Below are 24,753 nucleotides of genomic sequence, written 5' to 3'. Positions count from 1 at the left end.
GGGTGTTTATTTTTCCCATTTTTCTTATTGTAGAAATATATTGTGTTAATGTTAAGTATTTATATGTGTACTTAGATTTTATTCCTGTATAGCCTCTGTGGATTACTCTTTTATTCTTTGAAGTTCTTAATTTCTGAGCCAGAGTCTACTTATGTTTGGTTACAGAAGCTCATTAATATTTGAGCTTAAATACCCCACATCTTTTTCTTTTACTTTTTTATTCATCTCTTTACCAGTACATGAGTATCATTTGCACTTAGGACTTGAGAAACTATTCTAATTTTATCATCTCCTTTATGACACATCATTGGTTCTTCACTGGGAACTTTGTAAACTTTAGTGGACCTAAAATAGTTCATTTGAGATGCAAGAGTAGTTTACTAAAGAGGGAATATGGTAAAAATCTTAAGGAATTGTTGTTATACCATGCAAGTGTTTTTCTCCCCTTATGATTTGATAATATTGACACGTATAGGCAATTTTTAAGAACTTAGATAAAGCAAATGATGATATATACCAATGGAAAATGTTTGGAGGGCATTGTTCATATGCCCTCCATTTCTCATTTTCTACATTTAAAATTTCAAGATTGTTTTCTAAATCATTTACTCATTTCATTACTTCAGTAAACACTGATTGAACATCTGCTGCATGTCAGAATGATACCATGTACTATAGGGGCAAGTTTGCTTTCAACCTTCCTGTGTGTGTGTGTGTGTGTGTGTGTGTGTGTGTGTAGAGGGAGAGAGGGAAAAAGACTAAATTATGATTGTTAGTACAGTGTTTAACAAGTCCCAAATACAAAACTAATTCTGAGTAAATTATTTATTAAAACATTTCATGAAGTATGGTTTTTTAAGTAACTAAATGCAGAGTTTCAAAAAAATTTTTCCCAACAGGTGGGAAGGAGAAACCAAAAACAAATATAGAAGACTTACAAATCAAGAAGGTCAAGAAGAAAAAGAAAAAGAAACACAAAGAGAATGAAAAACGGAAGCGTCCAAAAATGTACAGCAAATCTATTCAAACCATCTGCTCAGGATTGTTATCTGATGTTGAGGATCAAGAAGCCAAAGGCATCCTAAGTGATAACATACAGGATTACAGTGGAAAGAACTTGGATACCAAGAACTATGATTCCAAAATTCCAGAGAAGAGTGAGTTTCCATTTGTCTCATTAAAGGAGCCACGGGTTCAGAATAACCTCAAAAGGCTGGACATTTTGGAGTTCAAAAAGCTCATTCATATTGAGCACCAGCCCAATGGAGGTGCATCAGTTATCCATGCCTACAGTAATGAACTCTCCCACCTGTCTCCCATGGAGATGGAGAGATTTGCAGAAGAATTTGTGGGTCTAGTGTTCAGTGAAAATGAAAACGCTGCAGCTTTCTATGTAATGGGTATTGTTCATGGGGCAGCTACTTATTTACCTGACTTTCTAGACTACTTTTCATTTAATTTTCCCAATTCGCCTGTGAAAATGGAGATATTGGGAAAGAAGGATATAGAGACAACAACTATGTCCAATTTTCATGCTCAGGTAAGAGGTTTTAAGTTTTTGAAAACACTTTTAATTATGTGTTTTAGACAAGTTTCTGTTCTTTGCTTCTCATTTTGCTGTAGGTTTGAAATTAAAAGGTAAGAATACTTCGAAGCCTCTTTGGAATACTAAGAATAAATTAGTTTCTCGTTGTGAATACTGGAGTTTAAATTTCAATTTCTACTTGTTTTTCTTAAAGATAGTAAATGAAATAAAGATTCTGTTGTCCTTTTTTACAAGGATTTATCTTGGAAATTAAAATAATTTAGCCATGTATTTTCCAGTCCTTTCAACAGTTCTTTTATCTGAAAATCACCTAAAATTGTCATCTTACTTTATGTAATAATATCTTAAAAGCACATGTATCATATAATAGGTGCTGAATGAATGTTGTCTATTAAATATATTATGGCACAAAGGACTCATAAGTTAATTATGTGATTCTGTGAGAAAATTAGCATATCAGTGAGTGTATTGAGCTAATTTTCATTTCCTACCCTTCTCTCTGGTGTAGAATATACATTATTTTAGAAAGCAGATACTGAATCAAGTCTGCCTGCTCTTAGAAGTGAATGTGGGCTTATCTAATACATCAGTGCCATTATTAACCACTGTCAGTTCAGGAACTGCTTAGGCCATGAAATCGGCCAGTTTTCATATTAATTGGTGCTAAGGTTTCCAGTTTTCTAAGTAATAATTGACATTCTAGTTGGGAAGGAGGAAAAAAGTAAAGAAAATCTCAAAAGGACTGTAGAGATCATCCATCCCAATTGTTCTTAACTTAAAGATAAGCAAATAAACATAGATGTAGGAGTAACTTACTGTTTTTAGGTTGGCAGCAGTGCCAGGAGTAGAACAAAATCTCCTTCATCTTCATCCAGGACTCTTACTTCTTCTGAGTATATTCTTTTGAGATATGTTCAAGTTATAGTCTCTACCTTAAATGATAGTCTGAATGTCCAGTCATACCCACATATACCAAACTCCCACTCCCACACTATTTATGGTGTATATTCTGTAATATACTGCAGTCTGAAAGATACAGTAGTACTTGAAGTGGTAGTTTGTGGGGAGAGGTGGCGGGAATTACTCCCCAAAGAAACACATTTGAGAATTGGAATCTAAGTATTTTTAGAGATGAAATGTACCTTTAGAGCATGCACTATTAGCTCTGTCATTTTATAGAAGTCCAGAATGGTTAGTAATTTGTCTGATATTGCACCCAAGTTTAGTGGCAGAACTAGACTTGTGTCTAGTTATGTTGTCTACTACGTACTGAGTGCTGTCTGTGCCAAGAACTGCTCTGAGCACTTCATATGTAATAACTCATTTAATCATTACAATCTAATTTTAGCAATGGGCAAACAGATACAGTGAGAGAAGAAATAACTTCCCATATCCTACCATAGTAGATCATTTGATTGTCATTTATTATGTGGGTCCCTTTTGACTTCCAATTCCATTTGTTTCCACTTTATCACAAATTTTCTTGCTGCTGTACAAGCAGGTTTATTTCAGTAATCTTTTAAATGTCATAATACTTATATTTGCTTTCCAAATAACTTTCAAGGTTAGGAATAATTAATTTTTTATTAAATTATAAGAATTTTGATCTTAACTATAGGTAATAAGTATAACACAACAACTGTGCTTTTGTTATTAAATAAAATGAGGTTCTGGGACTCACTAATCATGCCAGTGTGTGTTGCTTGATTGTGGGTCTGAAGTCCTTGAAGAGCTATCTACCCTGGTTGCCATCACCTATTCAGGGTTCTTGGGTAATACATATTGCACAGAGGAAACTATGGAGATGCATCTTCTTTGTTACAGCTCTGGCCCCTGTCTAAGTGATCTGTCAGTTGCAGAGACCACTTTTACCTCTTTAGCTTTACACTAAATGGCAGCAAGCTGCCTATGCAATGCCCATGTTCATTATCTCCAAGATGCTCCAGATCCCCTCATTCCTATACTATGGGGAAGAATAGTGAAAGCTGTCTTGAACTGCTCATTTCATATTTCCTCCACACTGGATTCTTACTTTGTTTTTTTAAGAGCTTAGGAGACCGAGGAAGTTATTTTCTGCTGACAAGCTTTGGGTTTGTCCTTACATTCTGGCCTTATGAAACTGAATGGGACCCTGGTAGAGAGGTAGAATAAAAATGAGCCTGCCTATTGTAGCTTAGTTTTATTTCCAGTTTCTTGAGTCTTCACAGTAAAAGCTCTGTCTCTTAAATAATATGTGATATCCCTCCCAGAAATGATTTTTTAACCACATGCACAATTTTTTTATTTGGGAAAATGTTTTATAAATTACAGGGATTGACTTACAAACATATATTTAGAGTTCAAACCAGTTTATAACTTGAGTCCTTTCTTGTCCTGAATGAGACAGTCTTTCTTCCAGATTTAATTTGTAGAAGTATTTTAAAGTCAATTTGGTGAGCTGTAAGTGAGTTAGTGTGGGTGACTGGATGAACTCTTACATGGGGTCGATGGAAAAGGAAGAGAGCTAGTCCATTTTATAATTTACCAGCTAGACACTGGACAACTGTTTCCTCACAAACAAAATGAAGAGAATGGTAATAGTACTCAAGTCCTCTGGTTGTTGTTAAAGATGCTTTGTAGAACGTAACAGGTTGTGCAAAGAGAATTGTTATACTGACAGTGCAATATTACAACAGCTCTCCATTTTGTTGGATAGGCGATGACTGGCTTCTGAGTGAGGACTGTTAGGAGCGTGTGTGTTCACTGAGGGTAGGGAGTTCTGGGAATGCTGAAGATAGAAAATGACCATAGATACTTTATAGATGGAGAAGGAGTTGACTAATTGTGGTATAAACACACAACTGAATATTATTCAACCATACAAAGAATGAGATACTAATACATGCTACAGTGTGGATGAACCTTGAAAATGTTATGCTTAGTGGAAGAAGCCAGTCACAAAAGGTCACATATCACATGATTCCATTTATATGAAATAGCCAGATAAGGTAAATCCATAGGGACAGAAAGCAGATTGGTGGTTGTTAGGGGCTGGGAGAAGTAGGAAATGAGGAGTAACTGTTAATGACTGAGTTTTCTTTCCTTTCTTTTTTTATTTTTTTATAGAAATGATTGACATATAACATATTAGTTTTAGGTGTACATTAGTAGTGATTCAATATATGTATATGTTACAAAATGATTACCACAATAAATTTAGTTGACCTCTGTTATGACATAGTTGCAAATTTTTTTCCTGTTATTAGAACTTTTAAGTTCTATGTTCTTAGCAGCTTTCAAATACACAATATGTAACTGTAGTCACTATGTTGAACATTACATCCCCCTGACTTACAAAAAACTTTTGGAAGTTTGTACCTTGTGACCACATTCACTCATTCCCTTTACCCCACCCCCGACAACCACCAATCTGTTCTCTGTATTTATGAGTTCAGCTTTTAAAATACATAATTTATTTGTAAATATTCCACATAAAATATTACAATAGCTTTCCATTTCCAACAGATCATACAGTATTTGTCTTTTTCTGTCTGACTTATCTCACTACATAATGCCCTCAAGGTCCATCCATGTTGTCTCAAATGACAGGATTTCCTTTTTTGCGGCAGAATGATAATCCATTATATCTATATCTATATCCATTCATCCATCAGTAGACACTTAGGTTGTTTCTGTTTGTATGTTTTCACTATTGTAAATAATGCTGCAATAAACATGGCATGAATATATCTTTTCAAGTTAGTGATTTCATTTCCTTCGGATAAATACCCACAAGTAGAATTACTGGATCATACGATAGTCCGATTTTTAACATAATTTTTTTTAACTGATTTTTTAAATGAACTTTTTATTGCAGTATATACACAGAATGTACACATTATAAATATATAGCTTGATGAATCTATATAAAGTAAACACACCCATGATTTTAAAAAGCAGAATATTACTAGTAGCCATACCCCTACCCAAAGCCCTCATTATCATTGACTATTCTGCCCCACACCAAACACACACACAAACACTCAAGTAACCACTCTCTAGACTTCAAACACCACAGGTAAATTTTGCATGTTTTTGAACTTTCACATAATAAAATCAAATAGTATATATGTTGTCATGTGTGGCTTTTTTCCTTCAGCATTATGTTTATGAGCAATATTATTCATCTTTTGTGTAGCAGCAACAACTTTTTTCTTCATTGCTGTGTTCTAGTCTAAGTATATACCACAATTCATTTATCCTGTTTTCTGTGGGTGGATATTTGAGTTGCTTCCAGTTTGGATCTGTTAACATCAAGGGTGCTATAAATATTTTTGCACATAAGATTGGAATTTTTTGGAGGATCAAAAGGTAGGCAAATGTTTAGCTTTATTAGATATTTACATTCTCACCAGCAGTGTTCCACATCCTTGGCCACACTTAGTGTTGTGTACCTTTTTCATTTTAGCCATTCTGATGGCTATATAGTAGCATCTCATGGTTTTAATTTGCATTTCCCTGATGAGTAAGGAGGTCAAGTATCTTTTAATGTAATTGTTGTCCAACTAAATATCTTCTTTTGTAAAAGTACTTGGTCTACTCATTTGCCCATTTTGCTATTGGTTTTTTTTCTAATTGATTTGTTGGAGTTCTTTATATATTGTGGATAAGATTCTTGTCAGCTATGTACATTACAAGTACTTCCTCTCACTCAGTGACTTGCCTTTTCACTCTTAAGAGTGTCTTTTGATGACTTTAGTTCTTTAGTATAATCTGATTAATAAGGTTTTCCCCCCACTTATGATTAGTATGTTTTGTGTTCAGTTCAAGAAATCTGTGCCTACCCCTTAATCATTATGTAGTTTCTGAAGTTTCTTCTGGAAACTTTTATTATTTTACCTTTATCATTTAAATCTACAGTTCTTCTGTAACTGACTTGTACATGGTATGAGGGGAAGATCAAGGTTCATATTTTTCCATATAGGTACAGGTATACCTCAGTGATACTCTAGGTTTGGTTTCAGTCTATCACAATAAACCGCATATCACAATAAAGCAAGTCAAATGAATATTTTTTTTTCCCAGTGCATATAAAACTTATTTTACATTGTATGTAGTCTATTAGGTGTGCAACAGCATATGCCTCTAAAAACAACAGATATACCTTGATTTAAAAATACTTTATTGCTAAGAAATGATAATAATTATCGGAGCTTTTAGCAAGTTGTAATGTTTTTGCTGGTGGAGGGTCTTACATCAATATTGATGGCTGCTGACTGGTGGTCAGGGTTGTGGTTGCTGAAGATTGGGGTGGCTGTGACAGTTTCTTAAAATGAGATAATAAGGAAGTTAGCATATCAGTTGATTCTTCCTTTCATGAATGATTATTCTATAGCATGTGATGCTGTTGATATCATTTTACCCACAGAGGAACTTATTTCAAAATTTGAGTCAGTCCTTTCATACCCTGCTGCTGTTTTATCAACTAAGTTTATATCATACTGTAAATCCTTTGTTGTCATTTCAGCAATCTTCACAACAGTCTTCGCTTTTACCAGGAGTAGATTCCATCTCAAGAAACCACTTTTTTGACTCATCCATAAGCAGCTCCTCATCAGTTCAGTTTTATTGTGAGATGCAGCAATTCAGTCATATCTTCAGGCTCCACTTCTAATTCTAGTTCTCTTGATATTTCCACCATATCTGCGGTTACCTCCTCCACTGAAGTCTTGAACTCCTCAAAGTCATCTATGAGGTTTGGAATCAACTTCTTCCAAACTACTGTTACTGCTAATTTTTTTATTATTATTTTGGTATCATTAAACTACAATTACATGAGGAACATTATGTTTACTAGCCTCCCCCCATCACCAAGTCACCTCCACAAACCCCATTACAATCACTGACCATCAGCATAGTAAGATGCTGTAGAATCACTGCTTGTCTTCTCTGTGTTGCACAGTCCTCCCTGTGCCTCGCCCACATTATACATGCTAATTGTAATGCCCCCTTTCTCCCCCCTCCACCTTACCCCTCCCTTCTCACCCATCCTCCACAGTCCCTTTCCCTTTGGTAACTGTTAGTCCATTCTTGGGTTCTGTGAGTCTGCAGCTGTTTTGTTGCTTCAGTTTTTCTTTGTTGTTATACTCCATATATGAGTGAAATCATTTGGTACTTGTCTTTCTCTGCCTGGCTTATTTCACTGTGCATAATACCCTTTAGCTCCATCCATGTGGTTGCAAATGGTAGGGTTTGTTTTCTTCTTATGGCTGAATAATATTCCATTGTGTATGTGTACCACACCTTCTTTATCCATTCATTACTGATGGACACTTAGGTTGCTTCAGTTTCTTGGCTATTGTAAATAGTGCTGCGATAAACGGGGGTGCATCTATCTTTTTCAAACTTGATTGCTGCGTTCTTAGGGTAAATTCCTAGAAGTGGGATTCCTGGGTCAAATGGTATTTCTATTTTGAGCTTTTTTGAGGAACCTCCATACTGCTTTCCACAATGGTTGAACTAATTTACATTCCCACCAGCAGTGTAGGAGGGTTCCCCTTTCTCCACAACCTCGCCAACATTTGTTGTTGTTTGTCTTTTGGATGGTAGCAATCCTAACTGGTGTGAGGTGATATCTCATTGTGGTTTTAATTTGCGTTTCTCTGATGACTAGCGATGTGGAGTATCTTTTCATGTGTCTGTTGGTCATTTGAATTTCTTCCTTGGAGAACTGTCTGTTCAGCTCCTCTGCCCATTTTTTAATTGGATTATTTGCTTTTTGTTGGTTGAGGTGCATGAGCTCTTTATATATTTTGGATGTCAACCCTTTATTGGATCTGTCATTTATGAATATATTCTCCCATACTGTAGATACCTTTTTGTTCTATTGATAGTATCCTTTGCTGTACAGAAGCTTTTCAGCTTGATATAGTCCCACTTGTTCATTTTTGCTTTTGTTTCCCTTGCCTGGGGAGATATGTTCATGAAGAGGTTGCTCATGTTTATGTCCAAGAGATTCTTGCCTATGTTTTTTTCTAAGAGTTTTATGGTTTCATGACTTACATTCAGGTCTTTGATCCATTTTGAATTTACTTTTGTGTATGGGGTTAGACAATGATCCAGTTTCATTCTCTTACATGTAGCTGTCCAGTTTTGCCAACACCAGCTGTTGAAGAGGCTGTCATTTCCCCATTGTATGTCCATGGCTCCTTCATCGTATATTAATTGACCTTACATGTTTGGGTTAATATCTGGACTCTCTATACTGTTCCACTGGTCTGTGGGTCCATTCTTGTGCCAGTACCAAATTGTCTTCATTACTGTGACTTTGTACTAGAGCTTGAAGTTGGGAAGCGAGATCCCTCCCACTTTGTTCTTACTTCTCAGGATTGCTTTGGCTATTCAGGGTCTTTGGTGGTTCCATATGAATTTTTTAGCTATTTGTTCCAGTTCATTGAAGAAGGCTATTTGTAATTTGATAGGGATTGCACTGAATCTGTAGATTGCTTTGGGCAGGATGGCCATTTTGACCATATTAATTCTTCCTAGCCAAGAGCATGGGATGAGTTTCCATTTGTTAGTGTCCTCTTTAATTTCTCTTAAGAGTGTCTTGTAGTTTTCAGGGCATAGGTCTTTCACTTCCTTGGTTAGGTTTATTCTTAGGTATTTGATTTTTTTTATGTTATTGTGAATGGAATTGTTTTCGTGATTTCTCTTACTGTTAGTTCATTGTTAGTCTATAGGAAAGCCACAGATTTCTGTGTATTAATTTTGTATCCTGCAACTTTGCTGAATTCCAATATTAGATCTAGTAGTTTTGGAGTGGAGTCTTTAGGGTTTTTTATGTACAATATCATGTCATCTGCAAATAGTGACAGTTTGACTTCTTCTTTACCAATCTGGATGCCATGTATTTCTTTGTTTTGTCTGATTGCTATGGGTAGGAACTCCAGTACTATGTTGAATAACAGTGGGGAGAGTGGGCATCCCTGTCTTGTTCCCTATCTTAGAGGAAAAGCTTTCAGCTTCTCGCTTTTAAGTATGATGTAGGCTGTGGGTTTATCATATATGGCCTTTATTATGTTGAGGTACTTGCCCTCTATACCCATTTTGTTGAGAGTTTTTATCATGAATGGATGTTAAATTTTGTTGAATGCTTTTTCAGCGTCTGTGGAGATGATCATGTGGTTTTTGTTCTTGTGGTGGACGATGTTGATGGATTTTCGAATGTTGTACCATCCTTGCATCCCTGGGATGAATCCCACTCGATCATGGTGTATGATCCTCTTGATGTATTTTTGAATTCGGTTTCCTAATATTTTGTTGAGTATTTTTGCATCTATGTTCATCAAGGATATTGGTCTGTAATTGTCTTTTTTGGTGGGGTCTTTGTCTGATTTTGGTATTAGAGTGATACTGGCTTCATAGAGTGAGTTTGGAAGTATTCCCTTCTGTTCTATTTTTTGGAAAACTTTAAGGAGAATGGGTATTATGTACTCTCTGTATGTTTGATAAAATCCTGAGACAAATCCATCTGGCCCAGGAATTTTGCTCTTGGGTAGTTTTTTGATTACCAATTCAATTTCATTGCTGGTAATTGGTTTGTTTAGATTTTCTGTTTCTTCCTTGGTCAGTCTTGGTAGGGTGTATTTTTCTAGGAAGTTGTTAGTTTCTTCTAGGTTTTTCAGCTTGTTAGCATATAGATTTTCGTAGTATTGTCTAATGATTCTTTGTATTTCTGTGGGGTCCGTTGTGGTTTTTCCTTTCTCATTTCTGATTCTGTTGATGTGTGTAGATTTTCGTTTTCTTTTAATAAGTCTCGCTAGGGGCTTATCTATTTATTTTCTCAAAGAACCAGCTCTTGGTTTCATTGATTTTTTTCTTTTGTTTTATTGTTCTCAATTTTATTTATTTCTTCTTTGATCTTTTTTATGTCCCTCCTTCTGCTGACTTTGGGACTCTTTATTCTTCTTTTTCCAATTTCAGTAAATGTGACTTTAGACTATTCATTTGGGATTGTTCTTCGTTCTTTAAATATGCCTGGATTGCTATATATTTTCCTCTTAGAACTGCTTTTGCTGCATCCCACAGAAGTTGGGTCTTTGTGTTGTTGCTGTCATTTGTTTCCATATATTGCTTGATCTCTATTTTAATTTGGTCATTGATCCATTGATTATTTAGGAGCATGTTGTTAAACCTCCACGTGTTTGTGAGCCTTTTTGCTTTCTTTGTACAATTTATTTCTAGTTTGATACCTTCGTGGTCTGAGGAGTTGGTTGGTATAATTTCAATCTTTTTGAATTTACTGAGGTTCTTTTTGTGAGCTAGTATGTGGTCTATTTTGGAAAATGTTCCATGTGCACTTGAGAAGAATATGTATCCTGCTGCTTTTGGGTGTAGAGTTCTATACATGTCTATTAGGTCCATCTGTTCTAGTGTGTTGTTCAGTGCCTCTGTGTCCTTACTTATTTTCTGTCTGGTGGATCTGTTGTTTGGAGTGAGTGGTGTGTTGAAGTCTCCTAAAATGAATGCATTGCATTCTATTTCGTCCTTTAATTCTGTTAGTATTTGTTTCACATATGTTGGTGCTCCTGTATTGGGTGCATATGTATTTATAATGGTTATATCCTCTTGTTGGACTGAGTCCTTTATCACTATGTAATGTCCTTCTTTATCTGTTGTCACTTTCTTGGTTTTGATGTCTATTTTGTCTGATACTAGTACTGCAACACCTTTTTTCTCCCTGTTATTTCCATGAAATATCTTTTTCCATCCCTTAACTTTTAATCTGTGTATGTCTTTGTGTTTGAGGTTGGTCTCTTAGAAACAGCATATAGATGGGTCTTGCTTTTTCATCCATTCTGTTACTCTGTGTCTTTTGATTGGTGCATTCAGTCCATTTATATTTAGGGTGATTATTGAAAGATATGTACTTATCGCCATTGCGGTGTTTAGATTCGTGGTTATCAAAGGTTCAAGGGTAGCTTCTTTACTATCTAACTGTCTAACTTAACTCACTTATTAAGTTATAAACACAGTGTGATGATTCTTTCTCTCCCTTCTTATTCCTCTTCCTCCATTCTTTATATATTAGGTGTTTTATTCTGTAGCCTTTTGCGTTGCCTTTGACTGCTTTTGTGAGTAGTTGATCTTATTTTTTGCCTTTAGTTAGTGTTTGGTTGTTCTGCTTTCTTTGTTGTGATTTTATTTTCTCTGTTGACATCTATTTAGCCTTAGGAGTGCTTCCATCTAGAGCAGTCCCTTTACAGTACCCCGTAGAGGTGATTTGTGGGAGGCCAATTCCCTCAACTTTTGCTTGACTGGGAATTATTTAATCCCTCTGTCATATTTAAATGATAATTGTGGTGGATACTGTATTCTTGCTTCAAGGCCCTTCTGTTTCATTGCATTAAATATATCATGTTATTCTCTTCTGGCCTGTAAGGTTTCTGTTGAGAAGTCTGATGATAGCCTGATGGGTTTTCCTTTGTAGGTAACCTTTTTTCTCTCTCTGGCTGCCTTTAATATTCTGTTCTTTGTCCTTGATCTTTGCCATTTTAATTATTATGTGTCATGGTGTTGTCCTCCTTGGGTCCCTTCTGTTGGGAGATCTGTGGGCTTCCATCGTCTGAGAGACTATTTCCTCCCCCAGTTTCGGAAAGTTTCCAGCAATTATTTCTTCAAAGACACTTTCTATCCCTTTTTCTCTCTTGTTCTTCTTCTGGTACCCCTATCAATTGAATATTGTTCCGCTTGGCTTGGTCTCTTAATATTCTGTTTGGCACAGTTCTCTTAATATTCTTTCATTTCTGGAGTTCCTTTTATCGCTCTCTGCCTCAGTTTCTCCTTGTTCTTGTTCTCTGATCTCTATTGCATTAACAGCCTCTTGCATCTCATCCTGTCTGCTGTTAAGTCCTTCCAGAGATTGTTTTATTTCTGTGTTCTCCCTCCTAACTTGATCCTTTAGCTCTTGCATAATTCTCTGCAGGTCCATCAGCATGGTTATGACCTTTATTTTGAATTCTTTTTCAGGAAGATTCGTTAAATCTATCTCCCCAGGCTCCCTCTCGGGGGTTGTCTGGTTAATTCTGGACTAGATGAAATTCTTCTGCCTTTTTATGGTGATAGAGGTTGTAGTAGGCAGTTGGCGCGTTTGTCAGCTGGGAGAGCAACGTCCCTTCCTGCACCTTGCCCTTGTCCGCTGCCTGTGCCGGTTGCCCGCACATGGGGAGCAGCTTCCCATTTTATTTCCTGAGTCGCCGCAGGCGGGGCATCCGTTGGGGCATCCCAGAGCCCCACAGGGAGAGGCAGACCTGCCAGGTGTGTTCTCCTGTGAGAATGGCGACCCTTCGCGCCCTGCCCCGGCTTCCTCTGTGCGTGCTCGGCTGCCGCGCACCGGTGGGACCTCTGAGTCTGGCTTGGGCAGGTGCGGAAGAGGCTCTGGACGGCTGCTGTGGGAGCAGCTGCTCTCATACTGTTCCCCTACTTTGGCGGGGCCACACGGTAATGGGAATGGATGGGAGGCTGTTTATCGCCAAGAGGGGCTTCAGATCTGTGCTGCAGCCCAGGGGGTTACGGGGCCCGAAGTTCCTCAGGATTCCCAGCTGGCTGGGCCGAATGTGCTGTGATGATTCCATCCAGCTGTGAGGCCCCTGTCCCTTTAAGACTTTCAAAAAGCACTCGCTTTTCTTTTGTCCCATGGGCGCCGGCTGCAGGGACCCGCTCGCTTGTTTTACTGTTCTGTTTCCCTAATATTCAGCACACAATGCTCTGTGTGTCTTTGCTCCCAGTGCAGATGACTAGGGCTGAGTATTTAAAAGCCCTGCACTTCCACTCCCTCCCCACTCTGACTCCTTTCTTCCTGCTGGGGAGCTGGGGTTGGGGGTGCGCTTGTGTCCCGCCAAGCCGTGGCTTGTATATTACCCCCTTTGTGAGGTGCTGAGTTCTCGCAGATATAGATGTAGCCTGAGTATTGTACTCTATCTTCTACCTTCTCTTTTAGTAATGGTTGTGTTTGTTGTATTTTCAAAAAGATATATGGTTTTGGGAGGAGATTTCCGCTGCCCTACTCATGCTGCCATCTTGACTCCTCCCTCTACTGTTAATTTTTTGACTTTCTCCTATGAATCCTTAATGTTCTTAATGGCATATAGAATATGAATCCTTTCCAGAAGGTTTTCAGTTTACTTTGTCCACATCCATCAGAAGAATTACTATGCCTATGGCAGCTTCAGCCTTATGAAGTACATTTCTTAAGTAATAAGACTTGAATTTAGAGTGACTCTTTGATACATGGGCTACAGAATGCATGTTGTGTTAGGAGGTATGAAAACAACATCCATTTCATTGTACATCTCCATTGAGCTCTTGAGTGACCAGGTGCATTGTCAATGAGCAGTCATATTTTGAAAAGAATCTTTTTTTCTTAGTAGGTCTCAGCAGTGGGTTTAAAATATTCACCAAATAATGTGAACAGATGTGCTGTCATTTCAGGTTTTGTTGTTCCATTTATAGAGCATAGTTAAAGTAGTTTTAGCATAATTCTTAAGAATCGTAAGGTTTTTGGAATGATCAATGAGCATTTATTTCCAATTAAATTCACCAGCTGCATTACCTGTAATAAGAGAGTCAGCCTGTCCGTTGAAGCTTTGAAGCCAGGCATTGACTTCTCCTCTCTAGCTGTGAAAGTCCTAGGTGGCATCTTATTCTCATATAAGGTTGTTTAGTCTACATTGAAAATTTGTTGTTTAGTGTAGCCCCTTCATTAATTATGCTAGCTATATCTCATGGATAAGTTACAGCTTTTACATCAGCATTTGCTGCTTCACCTTGAAGTTTTATGTTCTAGAGATGGCTCCTTTCCTCAGACTTCATGAAACAACCTCAGTTAGCTTCCAGCTTTTCTTCTTCAGCTCCCTCACCACTCTCAGCCTTTGTAGAGTCGTTAGGACTTTGCTATAGAATTGGCTTTGGCGTAAGGGAATATTGTGGCTGTTTTGATCTTCTATCCAAACCTCTAAAACTGCATATGAGAAATATGGCTGCTTTGCTTTTTTGTCGTATGTATGCTCACTGGAGTAGCACTTTTAATTTCCTTCAAGACCTTTTCCTTTGCATTCACAACATGGCTGTTTGGCAAAAGAAGCCTAGTTCTTAGCCTGTCTGGGCTTGCAACATGCCTTCCTTACTAAGCTTAATCCTTTCTAGCTTTTGATTTGAAGTGAGAGATATGTGACTCTTCCTTTCACTTAAAGACTTAGAGGCCACTGTAGGGGTATTAACTGGCCTGATTTCAAGTATTGTTGTGTCTCTGTACAGGGAGGCCCAAGGAGAGGGAAAGAGATGGAGAACAGCTAGCTGGTCAGTGGAGCTATCAGAACACACATTTATCAATTAAGTTTGCTGTCTTATATGGGTGTGTTTTGTGGCACCCCAAAACAGTGCAATAGTAACATCAAAAATCACTGATCCAGATCACCATAACAAATATATAAAAATAATGAAAAAGTGAAATATTGGGAGAATTGCCAAAATGTGACATGGAGATATGAAGTAAGCAAATGCTCTTGGAAAATGGTGCTGATAGAATTACTTAATGCAGGGTTGCCACAAACCTTCAGTTTGTAGAAAAGAAACAACATCTGTGAAGTGCAACAATGTGAAATGCAATAAAATGAGGTATGCCTCTATTTAGTAGTCACAATAATTTATCAAAAAGACACCAGTACCTCATTATATTGCAATGTCACTTTAGCCATAAATCAGTTGATCATATATGTGTGTGTGTTTCTGGGCTCTGATTCCATTACTCTATTTGTCTTAATTGCTATAGCTTTATAATAAATCTTTATATCTAGTGGAATAAGAATTTTGCTGTTCTTCAAGATTGCCTTGACCCTTTCTGTTTCCATATAAAATTTACAGTTAGTTTGTCAGATTCCACAGAAATATCTGCTGGAATATTGACTGAGATTGAATGGAGTCTGTAGATAAGTTTAGGTAGAAATGATGTCTTTACAATATTGAATCTTCTAGTCTGTGATCATAGTATTTCTATTTGTCTTTTATTTTCTCTCAATATTTTTTGTTTTCAGCCTACAGATCTTGCACATCTTATGTCAAACTTATTCCTAGACACTTGAAGATTTCATTTTGTTACCCTTTTTGAGAACTTGGAAGCTCTGACCACTTAAGAGTATGACAGTAATACTCATTGTGAAAAGCTGAAACTGTGTATTATGCCTCATTTCTAGCATCACTCTTCCCTTTCACATTATCATGTGTGCTTGTTGGTGGAGTCACATAGCTAAGCTATATATTTTGTGGCATCAAATGAATTAACCTACATGTGGTGATGTGAATTTGTTTTCACCAAAGTAATTGGTTGAGATGATACTATTAATTGAGCTAATGCGTGTTAGTGTTCTAGGGGAAGAAAGGGAGGTATCAGTATTGGTATGTAGTTTCACTCAGTATCAACCATAACAATAACAATAACAATAACAGTAACAATTTGTGTTCCTGGGATTCTTGAGGAATAAAGCTTGATGATTTGGTCAGTATGACTTTTCATTAATAACTTCAATAGGTTAGGTTCAATAGAACCTGCTCCAGTTGTGAGATAATGCTTTTTACAGAGCAGAGGAAAGTATGTAGAGGAAGGTTTTAAATCTTAAAATTTTGTCATCTGGTAACTATCTTTTAACCCTTTCCTGCCCATTACTTTTTGAAAAACTTTTGTACAGTCAAAACTGGTCCAAAAAGTAGTATCTACAAAATCCAGAAACAAGTGAGAAGAGATAATATAATTGATAAAAGGTTGGAAATATGACCTTTATTATTTTCATTTAATTTGAGAAAATACATTTAGCAGCTTTAAAGAAATTCATGATAATGATAATGACTATAATTAATTAGCACTATTTTTTCATGGATAAAGGGGTGTTCATATTACTAAAAATATATATTTTGTATTTTCTTCTATTCTGATATTGTAACCTGTGTACATAGTGAAGCTCAGAATAGTGTAAATAAAAGCCCATTAGTTTGAATTTTAAGACAGATTCTCATATGTTCAAGTTTACGTCACACTCAAAAAGAGTCAATACCACTCACATGCCTGCCTGCTATATATAATGGTATAAATTGGCACTGAGCAATTTGGCATGCCCCAGATTGTGTAACCTGATGGCCCTGATTGTGAGTGGCTTTTGGAACTCAAACCAAGTCTGTAATGGGTCTGCATCCTCTTAAGACTAATTTTCTTGTCTTTTTTTTAATTAGGCAAAATAATTTGTCCTAAATTCTGTAGAAACTAAAATAGGACATTATGTTGCCATTTCTATGGTCTTTATAGTGATAGTGTATATCTCTGTATATCACAGAAAGTCATTTTGGCATCTTTTCAGCTTTTGTCCTTGAAACATGTTGAGATTTTTTTTTGTGTGTGTTTGTGTGTGTGTGTGTGCACCTGCACACACACACACACAAACAAGAGTGACATACTGGTCTTTGATTTTGGAATTCTTTTCACTTGCATAATTCTGTTTTCTGTCTTCATCTACATTCTTGTAGGTTACCTTAAAAATTTGAAGATAGTGGAATTTTTAATGTATTTATATATGTATAATTTATGTATATAAAAATAATATATATAAGTGTGTGTACTAAATAGTAGTCACACACACACACACACACACACACACAAAGTCAAGTATTTCTCTCATGTGGCTCTGAGGGTAGTCGTATATCAATCAAACTGTATATTAAAAACCTATTTGAGAATAGAAACATATATATGGATTTTTGTCAAAAGTTTGTAACCTATCTATTAGTTCTTTGCTGTAGTTTTAAACAAAACCCCTCAGAACTTAGTGGTTTAAAGTGATCTCTCATGATATTTTGGGCTTTCTGGACAGCTCTTTTGGGTCAGGTTGGCTGAGGATGGTTGGCTTCATTCACATGTCTGGTGGTTGGTAGATCAATTGGTCTTAGAGGCCTTGCTTCCATGTCTGGCAGGTGGTACAGTGTCAATTAGGGTGTTGCTCACGTTTCTCTCATCTAGCAGGTTAGCCTGTGCTCATACACATGGTGGTAGTTGCAGGGTTTCATAGAGCAGAAAGAGGGCAATTCCCAGTGCTCAAGCATCTGTGTCGTGTTTGCTTATGTCCCATTGGCAAAAGAAAATCACATGGACAAACCCAGATTCACTTCTTCATGAGAGGAGTGGCGCAGGCCAGCTTGGGAAGAATTTTGGTCATTTGCAGTCTTCCACATCTGTTCTAGTTTTTCTACCATCTCTCTTTTGTTCAAATACTCATTTGGACATTTATTGTTCTTCTGTGCCTTTTATGGTAGGGAAACAAAAAGGCAAGTAAGGCAGGAGTTCTGTCTGTTAAGGAATAAATAAGATTTCTGTCTTGTCACTCAGTATTTAATCAGCATGCACTCTGTACACTGTAGTAAGAGCTGTGAGAATACAAAACTGGAGCAATTATCATCTTCTAATCACCCTTCCACCTCTCCCAAAGTCTAAATCTTGCTTTTTATTTTATCCTGGTTCTAAGTAGTTTTTATCACATAACTTATTCCCAGGTGTTAACTCATGATTAAATGGATAATATTTTAATAGTGAAATAATCCTTAAGTCTGATGTGATCTGTTTAGCCTTGCCTCTCTACAGAATGAGGGGAGGAAATAACATATGTTTAATTCATACTGGGCTATTCAGTGTGGTAGGCCAATAAAGATGGTTTGATATGCCATCTCTGAACCATCGCCTGACTTTGTACTAAATTTTCATTTTCACCATTGTACCTGTCACATCCTTCTTTATGCTTGCTTATGAACTGATTTATACAAAATATGGCCATATGCTGAAATAGAGAAAGTAGACATTTTCCTTTATTGTACTAATTTACAAATGAATAATAAAATAACACTTTTTATTTTAGTTGAAGTTGTATGGATATTATCTTTGAAATAAAATGTTAAAATGCCATTACCTATTGTATTTTGATTTAAAAGGATATTCCAGAAGTGATGGGGAATGGCTCCCTCTTGTGGCACACTCATTTATGTAAATGTTTCGATTGCCTCAGTAAGAATGTGATGAATTGGCCTTGTTTGTTTGTTTGTTTATTATTTTAGTATCATTAATCTACAATTACATGAGAAACATTATGTTTACTAGACTCCCCCCCTTCACCAAGTCCCCCCCACATACCCCATTACAGTCACTGTCCATCAGCATAGTAAGATGCTGTAGAATCACTACTTGTCTTCTCCGTGTTGCACAGCCCTCCCTGTGCCTCCCCCCACATTATACATGCTAATCTTAATTCTCCCTTTCTTCCCCCACCACCCCCTTATCCCTCCCTTCCCACCCATCCTCCCCAGTCCCTTTCCCTTTGGTAACTGTTAGTCCATTCTTGGGTTCTGTGAGTCTGCTGCTGTTTTGTTCCTTCAGTTTTTTCTTTGTTCTTATACTCCACATGAGTGAAATCATTTGGTACTTGTCTTTCTCTGCCTGGCTTATTTCACTGTGCATAATACCCTGTCGCTCCATCCATGTTGTTGCAAATGGGAGGATTTGTTTTCTTCTTATGGGTGAATAATATTCCGTTGTGTATATGTACCACATCTTCTTATCCATTCATCTACTGATGAACACTTAGGTTGCTTCCATTTCTTGGCTATTGTAAATAGTGTTGTGATAAACATAGGAGTGCATATGTCTTTTTCAAACTGGGCTGCTGCATTCTTTGGGTAAATTCCTAGAAGTGGAATTCCTGGGTCAAATGGTATTTCTGTTTTGAGCTTTTTTGAGGAACCTCCACACTGCTTTCCACAATGGTTGAACTAATTTACATTCCCACCAGCAGCGTAGGAGGGTTCCCCTTTCTCCACAACCTCGCCAACATTTGTTGTTGTTTGTCTTTTGGATGGTGGCGATCCTAACTGGTGTGAGGTGATATCTCATTATGGTTTTAATTTGCATTTCTCTGATGACTAGTGATGTGGAGTATCTTTTCATGTGTATGTTGGCCATCTGAATTTCTTCTTTGGAGAACTGTCTGTTTTGCTCCTCTGTCCACTTTTTAATGGGATGATTTGCTTTTTGTTTTTTAAGGTGCATGAGCTCTTTATATATTTTGGGTTTCAACCCTTTATCGGATCTGTCATTTATGAATATATTCTCCCATACTGTAGGATGCCTTTTTGTTCTATTGATGGTGTCCTTTGCTCTTTTTCAGCTTGATATAGTCCCACTTGTTCATTTTTGCTTTTGTTTCCCTTGCCTGGGGAGATATGTTCATGAAGAATTTGCTCATGTTTATGTCCAAGAGATTTTTGCCTGTTTTTTTCTAAGGGTTTTATGGTTTCATGACTTACATTCAGGTCTTTGATCCATTTCGAATTTACCTTTGTGTATGGGATTAGACAGTGATCCAGTTTCATTCTCTTACATGTAGCTGTCCAGTTTTGCCAACACCAGCTGTTGAAGAGGCTGTCATTTCCCCATTGTATGTCCATAGCTCCTTTATCATATATTAATTGGCCATATATGTTTGGGTTAATGTCTGGAGTCTCTATTCTGTTCCACTGGTCTGTGGGTCTATTCTTGTAATTGGCCTTATTTTTTAAAGTAAGAGATACTCCTCTTTCTTCCTCCCTCCCCACAAAAAGTTCCACAGAACTGAACCAACAGCCTCTTCTGTCCTCACCTGCTCCATTTTTGATTCTAATAACTGTCCTACTTTTGTATTTTTTGAGATTGATGCTGATGCTAGCTAGAAACAAATACTACATCTTCTATATTTGTAATGGATCACCATTAAAGTATTCTGTCGAAATTTTAATATCTTGAGATGTTGACAAATATACATAAGCAACTATTAAAAAAACTGGTTTTGAAGTCAAAATAGTTTCTGAAATCCTGGGCCAAATTAAGTTATATTTGTTTACTGAGACTTCTCAAAAACTTTAGTGGCGAGTATGTGTGGTGAACCCCTGAAACAGGAATTGTTTTCCAATCTCACTGGACTATAGTTTCCTCTCTTCAGGGACTGACATATCATGGAACACATTTTGGGAAAGAGCAAGTTGTTTCAAGTGAGTTATTCTTCATGGATCTTTGAATTACTTATTACTGTATTTGCTTGTGACAATTTTGAAAAATAAGAGAAAGTAGTATTAGGTCTTAGAGATTTATTTTCAGCAATCAATTTCCTATCAGGATGGCTGCTTTTTTCTGTTTATGCACACCAGCTTAAAAATTATAAGTTTTTTTTTAAAGACTACTTTTACATGAATAATAATTAACAGGAATTTAAACAGTTTAACTAAACAATTCATTTCCCGTTAATCAAAACTTCCAAGATTTTGTTATTGTCACTGGCAGTGGATACAATTAGCATCCTATTTCCTGCCTTTTTCTTTCTCTTTATAAGATTTATAGAAAATATATAAGGGAAAAAGCGAAAATGAAGTCATGTGGTAGCTTTTTTAGGGAGAAGGGCATCTGTAGGGGAGGAGATTTAGATTTAAAATATCTGTTCTGAAAAACACTAAGTATAAACTTACTATTTAAATAAAAGTTTTTGCAAGTATGTAAATAAGCATTCCTATGTTATATTGTTTGTCTTTTTGAGAGAACTATACTTAAATTGGGAAGCAATTTGTAACTGTGTTTCTCTTTTAGGAAACATACAGCATGCATTTTTAAAGCAGTGACATGTTTTGATACTTTCAGTTAATTTTTTTAGTATGTCAGAAAACTGGTGGTTTGATTAATGTTTACTGAAGTGAATAGAGGCAAACACAGTAATCTCATGTCCAGTGTCATCAGGATGTGAAATTTTCCAGATAAGTAGTTTTTCTAGGTCATAAAAGTCTAGAGTTTTAAGTACCAAGATTTTAATGAAGATATCCGTTTTACTGAGCATCTGGAAACTCTTTATTTCCAGTCTAGGTTTGTCGTCATGATTTAAAAATACTGAAATCCTAGGGGAACTGCAGTTTTGCTGGCTTCTTATCCCTCCTCCTACTTCTAAAATCGTGGTTTATATCCTTTATGATTTTAGATATTAGTTAGAATTATACTTAATGTAGAAATATATATCCAAGAAGAGTACCTTTTTATGAGTCATGATCTTTGTGGCATTTATTTTGACTCTTTATAAATTATTTTCAACCCTTAACCTGTGTTTCCTTCTCCCACCCTTCTGCCCTTTTTGTAATTGTTGGACAGATGCTTTTTAGAGAATTAAAGTAGAATCTATATGCAACTTAAAAATTCAGTTTCTCCCAAATATCCTTTGAAATATTTATGAAACTTAATAGGATCATACTCTTAAAAAGTATTCAAAGATATAGCCTTTTCTTGAGTAGCCCCAAAATAGACATAGGAAAGGCAGAAAACATCAAGTTGGCTGTAATCTATTTTATCTATTATGTTAATGTTTTTTAATATATTGGTCTGTACTAATTTAAACATGTGTTCATTTAATTTTATTTTAAAATGCAGAACATTTGCAAACTTGGAAATTAATATAACAGTGTAATTTGAATGAAATGAGATGGCTAGGTCAGTAATGTTCTCTTCAATCAAATGATCATTGTAACCTAAGATAACAACATGTGGTTAAATCAAATCAAAGTTAATGAAGTACTTAAGTTTAACATAAAACATACCATTTGTCTTTAATATTATCAACCAAGAATCTTCACCCATTTTTTTGTAACTAAATGATACATATTTTTAACATTTAAACAGAAATTTTACTCTAAAAGGGCTAAATGTTAATTTGTTTAACAATCAGTTCAAATTTTCTGATTTTTAACTATATTCCCTTCTTCTCTATAGTTTGATAATGTTATAAAGGTTTTGTTGTGTTGTTTTGTGGAATGTAAGTAGTTGTCTGAGTTGCATAGCAACCACTAGGTAGAATTCAAAAAACTATTTCAATTATTTGAGAAATAAATTATTTCTTGTATAGTATGACCAGTTTTTATCTACTGGATAAATTGTTTTAATCTCAGGCTTGCATTTCCTCAGAGAAGATTGTCTCAGACTCCTAAATCTCTCCTAATATTCACATTAAAAAGCATTCTTTCTTTACTGGTGTATGCATGTGTTCTTGTACATATGCTCTTGGAAGAAAGTTCAGTGGACCATCCATCATTTGACTTTTACTTTAAAAGTATGTTCAAAGTACCCATTTCTTTGGGAGATATCATAATTGAGTTATACTTACTAGCATTTCAGAACAATCTGCTTCCTGAAAATTCAGCCCTCCCCAAATTATTTTATCATTGTAGATATTAGGATGTAGTATAATGAACCCGCTGGGTGGCAAGAACTTGCTTGATTCTGGCTTTGTTAGAACTACTTAGCAATTTAGATTAGTTACCTGAGGAAAACAAAAAACTAAAATTTGAGGCAGAAAAAATTTACTTATTAGTTTGAAGTGGAAATATTACCTCTCTACCATGACTTTTAAAGTCTAATGATAATATTTCAAAGTGCTTGGAAAATCTGTGCTTTACAGTGTAGATTGTTTGATTTCACTAAATAGCCATGAGGTCAGCCAAAACTCATATGGTCATTTGTGGATTGAAAACAGGCCACACACTGAGAATCACCTAATGGAATTAATATGTTACATCAGTTCTGGTAAATTTGCTAAATTTCAAATTGATGCCCTTAGCTTTGTTAGACTTGAAAGGAAAGGAGCGACACATAGCAGCAATTCACCGGAGAGTTCCGCTTTATTAGGGAAAGGTGCTGGGTTATATAGGAGGGGGCATGAATTGATTGAGGTGTCACTTCTACGGGGCTGGTGGCTGTTGGCTAGGTGCTGGGATTGGGAGGGGGGCGAGAGGTGATTGGGCTTCAGGTGGCGCCGGCGGGAACTGAGGACCCCGAAGAGAAGCTGAAAGTTTGCCATCTTACTGGTGGGGACCCTTCATTCCCCCCTTTCTCCTCTATGGGGTTGTGGACGTTGCTTTCTCTCTGGCTGCTTCCTGCTGAACAGGGGCGGAGAAGGGAGTGAGGGCTTGAGGATTGGGAGGAAAGGGTTGATAGGACTCCCCGCAGTAAGGACGAGTAGATGTGGACTTCTTCAGGTTTGGAAATCAATGAAGGTTCCCTGTAACCATAGGTTGGCCAAGAGGATATGGGTGTCAGGAGCCAGGCGTCTGCGGCTATTGTTTCCAGGAACAGTTTCCAGTGGAAAGAGGGGTCCATCTCAGCGTGTGGTAAGGAGGTCACGTGAGGGTGAGGGATCTTCTGTGGCCAGAAGCTGGTAGTTCCTGAGTAAAAGCTGGTTGAAAGCTTGATTAGAGATTTTTCCGACTTGGGATTTGATGAACTTTATTATACAGGGTAAGAAGAGACAGGCGAGAAGAATGATTATTATGGGGCCTGCAATGGGCCAGAGCCAGGTGAGGAGGAGGTTTGTTAGTATTGAAGAGAATGGGTTGGAATTGGAAGCAGAGTGGAGACTGGAGGCAAGGTCGGTGAATTTGGTAATGTCAGTTTCTACAATGCCAGATTCGTTGGTGTAATAGCAGCACTCTTCCCAGAGGAAGACGCAGGTGCCGCCCTTCTCGGCTGTAAGCAGATCTAGGGCCCGCCGGTTTTGAAGGGTGACTTTAGCTAGCAAAGTGACCTGTCTTTGGAGAGAGGCTAGGGAATCGGCAGTGGATGTCAGGGCTCCCTCAAGTTTGGTGTCGAGATCTCTAACTGCCCATAGAGAGTCACCCAAGGCTCCTCCTGAAAACCCTGCCCCAATGGCTGAGGTGATCAAAGAGCTACTGACCATGATGGGAAGGAAAGCAGCTCTTTTTGTGCGCGAGGGCAAGGGAGGTTGGAGCTCAAGAAATTCTGCCATGCTGTAAAGTGTTAACTGTGGGATTAGGGTGACGAGAATGCAGGGTGTATCGGAGTTGAGAGGCAGTGAGTTGAAAAGACTGCTATTACACTAAAAGAAGTGTCCCGGTTGCGTAAAAGTCTTAGAGCTGGAGGTAGGGGTGTAGATAGAGAGGCAGTGAAGTGCGCTGGAGGGGGGTGGAGTTGGGCTTACACAGTGGTGGATGGTGAGATTATCTGCGTATTCTGGTTCCCATAGGGGTATGTCTGCCAGGGGGCAGAGGGGTTGTCTTTCTGCATGGAAGGAGTAGTTGGAAATATTAAGGGGCATGGCGGCCAGCAGTGGGCGCTGTAG

The 24,753-nt window shown here is 37.2% G+C and overlaps 2 protein-coding genes across 6 annotated transcripts in view; one reads left to right on the top strand and one right to left on the bottom strand.

The window, feature by feature from the left end:
• RSBN1L (round spermatid basic protein 1 like) overlaps window positions 1-24,753 on the top strand; it is a 191,746-nt gene that overhangs the window by 112,576 nt on the left and 54,417 nt on the right. For all 4 annotated transcript variants that reach the window (XM_073238945.1, XM_073238944.1, XM_073238943.1 and 1 more), the window contains one exon: window positions 900-1,540. In XM_073238945.1, coding sequence (XP_073095046.1) covers window positions 900-1,540 — 641 coding nt within the window. The remainder of the gene's footprint in view (window positions 1-899; window positions 1,541-24,753) is intronic.
• TMEM60 (transmembrane protein 60) overlaps window positions 1,550-24,753 on the bottom strand; it is an 83,988-nt gene continuing 60,784 nt past the window's right edge. For both annotated transcript variants that reach the window (XR_012132348.1, XR_012132347.1), the window contains one exon: window positions 1,550-23,850. The gene's annotated coding sequence lies outside the window, so the exon portion shown is untranslated. The remainder of the gene's footprint in view (window positions 23,851-24,753) is intronic.

This window comes from Manis javanica, chromosome 6, assembly GCF_040802235.1.
Source record: "Manis javanica isolate MJ-LG chromosome 6, MJ_LKY, whole genome shotgun sequence".
Classification (NCBI taxonomy): domain Eukaryota; kingdom Metazoa; phylum Chordata; class Mammalia; order Pholidota; family Manidae; genus Manis; species Manis javanica.
Note: the sequence above shows the minus strand (reverse complement) of the source record. Positions and strands in the feature narration are given on the sequence as shown.